Here is a 13,401-nt window from a genome sequence, read left to right as displayed (position 1 = left end):
CAGAGTAAAATATGACACAGGGAGAAGTTAAGTTGTTTCCTTTAAACTACATTAGGATAAATTACCAAATTACTTTCTTAAAGGCAGTTTTGCTACTGAAACACTTATGATGTAAAACTCAAAGGCTAATTATTCCTTCTTTAGTCCAGGATTTCAAGAGGAATTTCATCATTTCATATAAATGATCAGTAACCAAAAATAGTGGAAAAATCCATTTATATACTGCTGTATTGAACATAATCAACATAAATTATTGAAACTGTAATTTTGATTGTGACTTGTAATTAGAACTACAGCTATTAAAAATGAATACATTCTTCAGTATGATCTCTTCACGTTTAATTACATGAACTGTTAGAAGAAATCTGTTATACATATACATCAACACATATTTTTACTGATAATTCATGTGATATAAAATTATTAATACAGTTTTCTATTTCAGTGCAATACAATTTTATAATATTTTTAGTACATTATAGGAATGGGTAATACAATGACAGTAATAATAATTATCCTTATATTTTCCAGTCCATCCAACATAATATCGTAAATAATAAACATGATATAACACCAATAAAAAAGATCTGTAGGTGATGCATGTATTACACATGCCAATTATGTGAGCAAAAGAAAAGTATTTGGCTAATGCACTTGTATGGCCCTGTTTCACAGTTTATTGTCAAAAACCGTCTGGTAGCAGAGACTTGTGTTCTTCTAACCATTCATTAATGTTATCAGCTACTGCTTTACATCTCTCAGGACCTTGCAAAAATGTTGTATGGTTGCCTTCTACGTATTTTATATCAAAAGGTCCAGTGGTTAGCTGTCATTAAAGAAAAAAAAATATTAATTATCTGACAATGGTTTAATATCTTTTCATGAAAATATTCGGTTTAAGTATGAATATCAACTGAAAATACAAATTACTGTAACCAGTTAAGTTTATTGCTTTTTCCACTATGGATTTTGGAGAAGTATATATCCATAATCAGGTGGCTTTATTCAATAATAAGGCATAGATGAATTGTGTGGATAAGTTTTTATGGGCAGCATGTGGTACTCTCTGGCAGCACGAGACAAACCATTGTGTAAGTACAAGGCTCAAAGTAATGTGCATGCCTTGACTGCATAGGTGAATGGTAGTGCAAATGTAAATATCCATCACAGGTTAATTTTCTGTTCATGTTTCCTTTATGTCTGCTTCCAACAAACTGAACTATATAGTGCAGCTGTAGAAATATGTGTCTAAATGAAACATGTACATTTTACTTATTTATATGTCCATATAAATCTCTTTTTCAATAAATATATTGTACACAAGATATTGGACAGAAAACCTTTTTAGCTCTTGGTTTTACAACTATCAAACATATGTCATGTAAATTTTTATAAAAAATTGGATCCATAATGTTAATACTTAGAAATTTCATTAACTACTATACATTTATAACTTGTTTCTACAATTAAAAGCATGAATTAAATTTTTTCTTGCATAACACACTATGAGATTGAACGGCAGCAGTTTTGCAGTTAATAAGTTGCCACAGACTTTTTAAAGTTTTTTAGTTCAGGAAGAGATTTTATGTTTTGATAATCTGTTGTATAGTTTTGTTCCTGCATGATATACACCTTTTTGGCATACTGTGGTGTTACAATGACTAACATGTATGACAGTGTGACACTGTCTGACAATGGTACTGTTTACTTTCAGAGAGTGTGCAGACACACATTTATGTATTAAACTCCATTACTCAATTAGAGACAGTAATAATAAAACTTAATAGATACATATAGAGTGAATCAGGAGGACATGTACATGCTTTGAGGGATGATACCATTAGTAATTCTGAACAAAAAACACCATATGAACATATGTCCTGTTATTAACAGTTTCCAAGAAAACTAATTAAAACAATGGGGAACACAACAAATGCAGATGATAGTAAATGAAAAGTATTGATCTAATGCTTTGTTTAATTCTATTCATTTCCTCACAAAAGATGTTCAAAATATACACCATCAACTACATTGCATTTTACAGCTGTTATAGGCAGCTGGTGTGTAGCGGATTTGAGCTCACTCATGTTACTTGAATACCTGGGCGGCATCACGTCCTTCTTCACCAGTACTTACATGCGAATACAAAGCAATATTAGGCTATGTAGTGTTGCCTTTACTGATTATTTCAATGCTCATTTCACTTCGGGTGACCTCGGTGGCCAAGAAATGACTTCATGGTGACTTATCCAGTGCGCAGGATATATTTGAGTGAGGTACTGTGTGGCTGCCATACAGGTGTTCATTGGAAGTCTTTCATTCAGAATCACCAACACTATCACCCCTCAAATCATGTACCTTCCTGCATCCACGGTACATCACTGTATGTAGAGATTTTAACACTGATTTAAACTTGGGTAGTCCACTAAACTCTCACTAATTCAGCTCTCAGTAGTTCAACTTCTCAGTAATAACTACATCAAGCAGAAATGAATCATCATGTGCAACAATGTTGATATTTCATTTAATGTTAAACAATGCTATACATTCCAAGAGGAAGAGAAACTGATGAAGAATATGTTGCTAAGTGGCTGAATAGGAAAAACTGTCAGTTACACAAAATTTTAACAGCTGAAGAAATAATTGAAAGTGTGCAGAAAAGTAATGACTAAAAGGGGAAGCAAAACAGGAAGAGAGATCATGAAGATGTCTCACACTGCTGGTGCTGAAGCTGCAGACATCTTCCTGGAGAACATTATGCAACAACCAGATACATGCAGTACTGATGTAATGCTTGTAAAGTGGTTGTGAGTGGTTGGAGACATGTATCATCATTAGTCACATACCATCACTGCCTCAACTAAAAGTTCAGGATGTGCTTCAGAGTGAGCAATACTACTGTATATGTACACACTCAAGAACAAAGTTGAAGTGAATGTATCTTTGGATATGTTAAAGTATAATCCATATGAGTTTAAATTAAATTTCAGAACTATCAATAATCTGGCACTTCCACTACTCCAGCACCCATATAGGCAAGGACTGGCCAGATTAGAGAGAGCTTATTGTACAAATGAAGTTCACTTACAATTATTGATGTTCAGCTTTGGTTTTCTACACATAGTAATATTCTCAACAAGAACAGAAGGACATAGCATAACAGCAGTTGATAATTTATTTTGTGAGCCCCAAAATAAATGGTTTGTCTAATCATAAGCAATGAAACACTTCCATGAATCAGATCTAGCTGAGAAAACAAAAAACAGTTTCACAGAACTGTAAATTCTGACTCAGACACACTTTTCGGAAGGTATTTGACGGATGAACATTGGGAAGAAGTTTGCAAAGGGAACATAGTATATGATAAATCCAGGTCTTTCCAAAAATATTCTTATAACACTATGAATCCAATTTCCTTCTACAATCAGTCAGGAATAATTGTAATGGATGATGGGATAAAAGGAGGCTAATAGTTGAGGTTAAAAAATCTTGTGCCAATAAGAGAGCTTTCTTCCTTCTTTTTTTTTTTGAGAAAGAGAGAGAATGAAATCAGCTATCCCTAATTAAGACTTAAACATGCACTCCAGAAATGATGTTACAAAATTCTTTACTTGTCATCATAAAAAGCAAAAACCCTGCATATGCACTAACAATTCAAAATTCCAATAACAAAGCAAAGGTAAAGGAACATTACTAGATGCAAAATGAATAAACTCAGTGAGGCAAATTGGAGCATTATTAGGCATGAGATGAATAACCTTAGTAAGGCAAATGATATTTAACTCCCTAACGAAAGTAGCAGCAAAGCATATGATGCTAACTCACTTGATTGGCTACTAAATTCAACACAGTCTCCTAACAGTAAAAGAAAACAGGTGGAAAATATAGCACTAAAAACACATCCATTAACTTTCTCAGGTATACTCCACCATCAGGCATCAGTTTTGACAAATTATCTGCTAGAGAGATTGCCAAAATCATTAAATCACAGAAAAGTTGTACCTCTTTGTGTAAGTGATGGTATTTCAACCAAAGTACTAAAATCTCATGTTGACTTACGCCCAAACCTACAGAAGTCACATACTCAGATCTGTACCCAATGTATGTTGATGGAGTATCAACCAAAACTTGAATTCTATGGAGCACAGGAAAATCATAACTGTAAATAACTAATGCATTTAGGAAGTCGATAGTGTGTTAGATTGTCATACCAAAGATCCTGGGTTCAAATCCCAATGGTGACTTTTTTTATTGCATTATGTGTGACAGTGTTGTACAGGACTATTAATACTTCTGCATGTGTGATGCAATTGTTTCTATATTCTACTGTTCCGATTGTTTATGTTTATTCTGTGAAACTACAAATGCACTGGCTGCTTCATCATGAGTGGTCTCTGTTCTGTCACTCATGTCTGGCAGAACATCACACTTATCTATACTAATGTACTCTATAAGTTTGCTTTCCAACTAACAAAGCAAAAGCAGACTGCCGAAAGAACATTGCTACAAACTCCGCAAAGCCTTTTCACATGTCCAGGAAATGTTCTCCCATATAACAGTTTCATGCATAAATATAAACAAATTGTCATCACTGGGGTTTGAACATGCAGCCTCTGGTGTGACAGTCTCACACACTACCAACTCACCCGCATGAGATCTGCAACAAAACTGTCACTCGCTGATGTACTTGACCTGTGCTACGTAGCACTGGTGACACTTTTAATTACCATTTACCCCTGTCTACTGAACAACAGTACATAGCATGAACTCAACTGGTGTTTTGGTTGATACTCTATTTACAATGTTTGGTACCTATCTGAGTATGTGATATCTGGAGGCTTGGGTGTTAGTAGCATCTACTTTAATTATCTCTGTAATAAGTCAGTGAGTCAAGGTGTGCTTCCAGAAAGACTGAAGCTAGTGCTAATATCCCCTATTCACAAAAGTGGCTATAAACTAGTGATATCTAATTATGAATCCATCTCTCACCTTTATTTGTTCTCATAATTGTTTTAGAATATAGCTTATAACAGAGTATTAAGAACAATTTCTTAACAATAACATTTCAAAAACGGCTCAGTTTCACTTCCATAAAGACATCTCCACAGTGAAAGCATTTTTTTATCATTTATCAGACTCAATTCTGGTTCAATGGAATTTTCTATGATCTTGCCATGGACTTCAGTTGTGTAGATTACAATATTCTACTAGCTAAACTAAAATGTTATGGAGTCAAAGGCATAATTCCTACATGGAAGACAAACTTGACTCATTTCACATTGCTAAAGGCTCTCCTTCATTATGGAATTTATTGAACACAATGTATGTCTGTACACTATATGATCAAAAGTATCCGAACACCTGGCTGAAAATGACTTACAAGTTCATGGTGCCCTCCACGTAATGCCTTGACGACAGCTTCCACTTTCACAGGCATACGTTCAATCAGCTGCTGGAAGATTTCTTGGGGAATGGCAGCCCATTCTTCATTGAGTGTTGCACTGAGGAAAGGTATCGATGTTGGTCGGTGAGGCCTGACAAGAAGTTGGTGTTCCAAAACATCCCAAAGGTGTTCCATAGGATTCAGGTCAGGACTCTAAGCAGGCTCATGTTATTGTCATGTAACCACTCCGCCACAGGACATGCATTACATCATATGCTCGATCATGTTAAAAGATGCAATCGCCATCCCTGAATTGCTCTCAACAGTGGGAAGCAAGAAGGTGCTTAAGACATTAATGTAGGCCTGTGCTGTGGTAGTGCCATGCAAAATAACAAGTGGTGGAAGCCCCCTCCATGAAAAACATGACCACATCATAACACTACCACCTCCAAATTTTACTGTTGGCACTACACATGCTGGCAGATGACATTCACTGGGCATTCACCATACCCACACCCTGCCATCAGATCGCCACATTGTGTACCATGATTTGTCACTCCACACAACATTTTTCCACTGTTCAATTGTCCAATGTTGAAGCTCCTTACACCAAGCAAGGTGTCATTTGGCATTTACCGGCATGATGAGTAGCTTATGAGCAGTCGCTCAACCATGAAACCAAAGTTTTCTCACCTCCCGCCTAACTGTCATAGTACTTTCAGTGGATCCTGATGCAATTTGTAATTACTGTGTGATGGTCTGGATAGATGTCTGCCTATTACACATTATGACCCTCTTCAACTGCCGCTGGTCTCTGTCAGTCAACAGACGAGGTTGGCCTGTACACTTTTGTGCTGTACATGTCCCTTTATGGTTCCCCTTCACTATCACATTGGGAACAGTGGACCTAGGGATGCTTAGGAGTGTGGGGATCTTGAGTACAGACATATGACACAAATTACACCCAATCACCTGACCATGTTTGAAGTCTGTGAGTTCCATGGAGTGCCCAATTCTGCTGTCTCACAATGTCTAATGATTACTGAGGTTGCTGATATGCAGTACCTGGCAGTAGGTGGCAGACAATGCACCTAATATGAAAACTGTATGTTTTGGGGGGTTTCTGAATACTTTTGATCACGTAGTGTATGTATAAAATGAATGAATGAATGAATGAATAATTTCCAACTTAAACTTCACTATGTACATGTCAGTTTGTATAACTGAATAAATGACTGAAGATTTTTGTCATGGCATGTATTACCTTTCATTGTCCCACAGTTAACTTTTATGAATAAAAATGCTCTTATATTGTTTGTTGGCAGCGCCACATATTATTAAAGGTGACATGTAGCAGCTCAAGAAATATTGAAATTTTCCTCATAATTTCCAGTCAATGATCACAAATAAGTACCCACAGATTATTAATTTCAGTTCTGCTTCTGTTTAAGTTTGGTTGGTAGGTTGGTTGATTTATGGGAGATCATCCATCCTACTGGATTGAGGATGGATGGGGAAGGAAGTTGGCCACGCCCTTTCATAGGAACCATCTTGGCATTTGCCTGAAGCGGTTTAGGGAAATCACAGAAAACCCGAATCAGGATTGCCGGATGTAGGTTTGAACCACCGTCCTCCTGAATGCAAGGCCAGTGTGCTAAATACTGTGTTACCTCACTCAGTGTTTAAGTTTACATAGTCTTTTGAGTATATTGATACGAATGCACACAAATTTATCTACATTGTCTCAGCTGACTACATTCTATCCACACTGCTGCTCATCTGGGGATAGGCACTGTGCGGCATGGAGCAGATGAGGGGAAAAAGGAAGGGAGGGAGGTTTGGAGGGTTGAATGAATGACTGACAGCTGGGAGGCAGAAGTAACAAGTACACAGGATATGGGTGTGACACCAGAAAGCTTGCTCTGGCACAAATAGGGTGTTGCAAGTGGTGCAAATGATTTGGAGGGCTGGATTGCAAAGGGGAAACAATGGACAGGAAAAGAGAGACCACAGAGAGGAGGGTGTGAGTGTAAAATGATGAAGTAATGGCAAAGGGGTGGGGTGGGGGTGGGGGGTGGAGATAATGGTAGGATAGGGCAAGAGGAGATTGAGGTCAGGAGGACTGATCGGAAGATGCGTTGAAATGAGAATTTCCATCTATGTAATTCATAGAAGTTACTATTGGGTAGGTGGATCCACACGGCACACACTGCGAAGCAGCCATAAAGTTGAACGTGTTGTGTTTGGCTGCATCTTCCACCATGGGGTGGTCATGTAAACACAAAAGGTTGTGCACAAGCCACAGTACAAATTGTGCATAATATTACTACTTTAATAGATGATCCCGACATTGATGGAACTGGTGCCACGTTTCAATCCTACTTGCTTTGTTGCCCCCTTTCCATGTATCATCCACTCTTCCCTCCAACCTTTCCTCCTCCTTTCTCTCCTTGCCCACCTCACCTACCACAATATCTTTTGACTCCTTTGAAAGTGAGACAATGTTGCAAATCATAAAACTGATGCTACATTTGTACACTTCCTGAATTTCTGTGTTCTGCATTGTGACAATGTTGCAACTAAAAAGCATCAGGAAACACTGAACGGTGCCTAACAACATGGGCTGTAAATCACAGATGATTTTATACAGTAGCAATAAACTGGAAACATGTGAACCATTTCAGTGTTCACACAGTAGGACCAGATAGGCAATAAACATAAGTTATACAGTTACTAGTGTCAAAACAGTGTTCTGCACTTAATTATTGTAGCATAACAACTTAAGTGAATATGGCCAAACTGATTAATTATATATTTAAATTATTGAATACCAGATGCCAGTCCAGCACACATTCTGTTTGCATTTCCATACCCTACTAATATCTACCCCTGTCTTTGCTTGTCACTCCACCTTCGTCCTGGCATCTACTATGACACATATGTTAATGAGCAGTAGTAGCAATGTTATACTTGGTTCCTACATCATAAAGTTGTTTGCAGACAGCAGGATGCCACCTGTATACATGATGAACATACTAGGGTGACATCTCTTATCTACGTGAACAATAGCTGCAATAACCAAACTGCGGTCACCACTGACATCAGTATTCATGAATGCAAAATAAAAATTTACCCCGTTATAGACATCAAGGCCATGTAACAGTAGCAGTAGTCTTAGCAATATTATATGTGAGTGCTTCATCACAAAGTTGTTTGTAGATGGTAGGACACCACCTATAGACATTATAAACAGCTTACACATCTACTGAGCACCCAGTGGGAGCCACAGAGGACAGGATGCTGCAGTGAGCACCCTGTGTGGCTACTAAAGAATAAACCACTTCTCATCTTTCGATAAGACCAATGTATAATTTAATTTATTAAAACGCACACACAGTACAATCACCAATTAATCTAAATTTAGCAATATCAGCATAGCCTTCACTCCAAATACATATATTAAAGACTTAATTTGCAACTATGTGAAGTAAGAATACAACAGAAACATATGCCCCTGCAGTAGCAGAACATAGCTACACAGTCTCTGACAACATTAAAGTCTTGTAAGCAACAATCTCATGTTGAAGAAAGTTTTCCAAAGAAATAATTGTGGCAATATTATTGTTATCTATATGAACAATAGCTACAGTGGTCACAATGAATATCAATATTCATCAACAAAATGCCATTGCAAAGTGTTGTCACTGCCACACTAGTGTGTAGGTGTTTTCTTTATACACCCATTCAGGATAGTAGCAGTTTGTAGTGGCTGAAATTATTAGAAAACTGTTATCAGTGACTTAGCTCATCCAGATTGTGCATTGTCATATAAGTAACCACACAGTCACATAGGTACTCAGTCAGTGAGATGCCACCCCAAAATGTTCATTAAGTGTATAAGTGGTTTCCTACTGACTAATAAGAAATTTATAATACAGAAATCAGGTGTAACATTGATTTTTCTACTGCCACTTATCAGTAACTGCTTCATTGTCCTTCTGTCTATTGTGATGTGAAATTTGATTTTGATTTGAGCAGCAATAATGTTCATGATGGTCAGAATGTGGTTACTGCCATTGTTTGAGTTGATAAGAATAACACTGCCAGAATTACCACTCTGGAAAACTTTCTTCCCGGAAATGTTGTAGCCTACAAGACTTTAATGTTGTCTGAGACTGTGTGGTCATTTACTGCTAGTTCTAGTTCATCTGTCGCTGTCAAGAAACCTGTGTGTATTCCTTTTATACGTACTTGCAAGTTAAGTCGTGAAGACACATTATGTATTTGGGTTAAAGGATGTTGATATATTGCTAAATTTAATACGTGACTGTCCTGTGTACACATCATATTGAAAATAAAGATTAATACAAAAACCTTTAATTATGATGTCTAAAGTGGTGCACACACATCATCTTAGTTACTAATCTGATTCAAAAGTCCAAGAACTGACAGCTTATGGGAATGTACCATCTGTATGTTGCATGCGAAGTTTGCTCTTTAATATCAGCATTGCAGATCCTGGACTCAGATCCCACTTTTGGACAATGTATTTCAGCATGCTTTGTGTTGGCTGTCATCCTTCACTAACAGGAGCCCACAATCTTTATTGAAAACAATAGCATTTCAAGCAGGCTTGAAATAATGTTGTGCGGGGACAAAACAAAACAGTACAGTATACCTGTGAAATATATAATGCCCTCGCCACGCACTTGAAAATGAAATCCAAGCTGACAATTGCTATTGACTTGGTTGCTTTCGATGAAGAGCACAAGTGGCTCACTTCTCTAATGGTACTGAGCTTGAATACTGTTGACCTTCCTGTTAAGCAGCAGCAGCAGCAATAATGGCAACTGTTTTGTAGAGAAATGTTTTGTTGTTTGCTACAAGCTGAGAAATATTAGTTCTCATTTATGGCTGCAATAGCAAATTAATGAGGAAAGGAAGAAGTACAAGAGTGGTCCACAATTTAAACATACAAAGCACTACTCTTGTGTATTAATTTGATTGAATGCAGAACTTTCTTACGCTACTCAAACTGATAACATACTTCTTTGAGAGGGTAGGAGCCATTTAGTTCCAGTGTCATAGGAGTTTTCCACCTGCACTCTTGACATAGCCATTGCTGTCTAAAGGAATTCACTGGTGTCTATAAAACTATATCCTCAGGTACATTACCTTAGAATCAAGGTAACACCCCTTGAAGTGAGGTCTTGATTGACAACAAATGCATCAAAATTTCACACTCTAATAATATCAGCAGTTCTTGTGTAGCACACTAAGTGTGTGAATGGTCATTGTAATACTATGAAGTATCTATGATTCAGAGCACAAAACTCAAAATACATTTTGAAAAAGGAAATGTAGTACTACATTCATCAGAGTACTGTGCAGTCCTTCACAATCCCAGTCTGATATGGTGTACTACAAGGCTTGTTACTTGGTTCCTCATTCCTTCTATTATATACAGGTCAGATGAACACAAAGCTGACATTTAGACATGCTATACTATTTGCTAATGATCCAAGCATTCTGATAATATCATCTTTGAGTGAATAACTCTGTGAGACCCATTGTAACACATGTTAGGGCTTTTCCCCTATTTGATTCACATATGGAGTGCAAGAACAATTGCTCAAATGCTTCTGTGCACATTTTGAATTTGTGGTCACCATTGGAGATGTACTTAGGTGTTGTAATATATCTCTCAGTTCCTCACTTAACACATGGTAAGTAGACTTTTATAGGATAGTTGGCCATCTGATTTCAAGCATATACCAATTCAGGTTTTTGTACATCTCCCATGTGACCTTCCATGTTGCCCTACTTTGTATGCATTCAGTATCTGCTATTTGTTCTATATGTGGCATGTGTCCCACACACATAAGTGATATTCTAAGATTGTTTGTACAGGTGTATTTTTAGCAATCTCTTTAGTAGACTGATTTCACTTTCCCAGTATCCTACAAGCGACTCTGTCAGCCATCTGCTTTACCTGTGACTGAGCCTCTATCGTCATTCCATTTCATATACTGACAAATTATTACTCACAGGTATTTATATGATTTGACAGATTTCAATTGTGATACATATATGTCGTTTTGTGAAGTTCATAATTTAGCATTGCTGCTATTAACACTGTATGCCTGGTCATTAATGTACAAATCAATAGCAAGGGTCCTAAACACATCCCTGCTGCATGCCTGAAATTACTTCAACAGCCATTGATGACTCTCCCATCTGAGATAACATACTGCATTCTCCTTACCATCCTCCCTCCCAGTCACAAATTTCATTTTATACCATATATGATCATACTTTTGTTAATAACAAGTGGTGTACAATACAATGATCCTCCCTTGTTGTGTTCAGATGTCATTGACCAGAACTTTGATGACGAGTATACCTGCCCTCAAGTTCCCATGCAGTGCAACATCGGGCCACTATTGTATCTGAGTGCTCCACAAATCTGGATATCACACCATTCAACCAATGCCCAAATGGAGATAACCAATGAGGCTGCTTTCAAACTTTGTCAGATATTTATATGCAGCATCCTTATGTCCTTCACGGTCATCATTCAACATCAGACCCTGTTCATGCCCATTATATACCACATCGAGCCTAGTAAGAACACTAAAAATCAACAACACTAATACACTCTGGTGTCCGTTCTACCTGTCACAGAGAATTGCAACTCTAATAATTTACATACCCACTGATCGTAACTTTATGCCAACCTTCACACTGAGTCCTGACCACACAATTGTGCATGCCATTTCAATTTCTGTCTTGGTGTATTCCAGTTTCTTGTTTACTGCTGAAATACACTAGCTCCTTTTCCATTAGTGTATCCTTACTGTTAGAACATACATTACACATTTTGTGAACTGTTGCACTACATGTTAAGACAACAGAAGAATCAGTTGTTGAAAAATATTACATAATTCAAGTTTTAGGAAGCTTAAATTTTCATTTTCTTCTTAATACTTCGAAAACAAACTGACCTATTTTTTTAGAAAGTCATAAAAGTGAAAATAAATATGTATCAAGAAATTGTGTGACTGGTGCAAGCATTACAATTTGACACTACATCAACAGCTTGCAGAAAAACATAGAATATATGAGGTTTTGTACCAAGTGTAGAAATATAAGAGTGTAGGGCACTTGTTTGTGTTCAAATCTCAATATCAGCTGAGGACACTCTTATAAAAATCATAAATTTTGCTTAGTTATTGTTAGTCAATTACCACTGTAATTAAAAGTTGGAGCGTACCTTTTGAAAATTATAGCGTTTGTTTATTCTGTGTTTAATGATGCCATCAGTTGCCGCTACAAGCAGGAGAGGTGCTTTCACTCCTCTGTCAGATGGAATTCTGTATTCATTAATGGCTTTCATCAGCCAGTAGCAGTTCTCAAGAGCTGACTGAAGATCTTTGGGGTGGTGTGGACCAACAAGGTGGAGACAGTACTCAAGTCGTGCGCACCAATCACGCAGAGAAAATAGTTTTGATTTCAGCTGTAACGAAAATTTAAATCCTCATTAGTTGCAATCTGGGATGGAAAAACAATACTGTATAAAGGATAGACTGCTACTCACCACACAGAGGAGGCACTTCCAGTCAGGCCTCAGTACCATGAAATGACTGTGGCTTTGTGTGTATGAGTTGTGCATGTGTGAATGTCTGTGCGTTTTGTCTACATCTGACAAATTGCTTAGTGCAATAGTTAATAATATCTAGCAGTCTTTATTCAGTGTGCCTGTCTGTCACTCTATACCTCCTGTATGTGGTGAGCACCAACCTATCCTTTTCATATAGTTGTGTTTACAAATTATTCAGATGGTTCAAATGGCTCTCAGCACTATGGGACTTAACATATGAGGCCATCAGTCCCCTAGACTTAGAACTACTTAAACCTAACTAACCTAAGGTCATCACACACATCCATGGTCGAGGCAGGATTCGAACTTGCGACCGTAGCAGCAACGCGGTTCAGGACTGAAGCATCTAGAACTATTC

At 37.4% G+C, this 13,401-nt stretch overlaps 1 protein-coding gene across 1 annotated transcript in view; it reads right to left on the bottom strand.

The window, feature by feature from the left end:
- Positions 1–415: 415 nt before the first annotated feature.
- The window catches only part of LOC124788632 (fatty acid synthase-like), a 507,799-nt gene continuing 494,813 nt past the window's right edge, over positions 416–13,401 (bottom strand). Inside the window, exons 34-35 of the mRNA XM_047255903.1 lie at positions 12,657–12,899; positions 416–826 (exon numbers count right to left, since the gene is read on the bottom strand). Coding sequence (XP_047111859.1) covers positions 683–826; positions 12,657–12,899 — 387 coding nt within the window. The 3' untranslated portion in view covers positions 416–682. The remainder of the gene's footprint in view (positions 827–12,656; positions 12,900–13,401) is intronic.

The sequence above is a fragment of the Schistocerca piceifrons genome, chromosome 3 (assembly GCF_021461385.2).
Source record: "Schistocerca piceifrons isolate TAMUIC-IGC-003096 chromosome 3, iqSchPice1.1, whole genome shotgun sequence".
NCBI classification, from domain to species: Eukaryota; Metazoa; Arthropoda; class Insecta; order Orthoptera; family Acrididae; genus Schistocerca; species Schistocerca piceifrons.
This window is presented reverse-complemented; position numbering and strand designations above follow the sequence as displayed.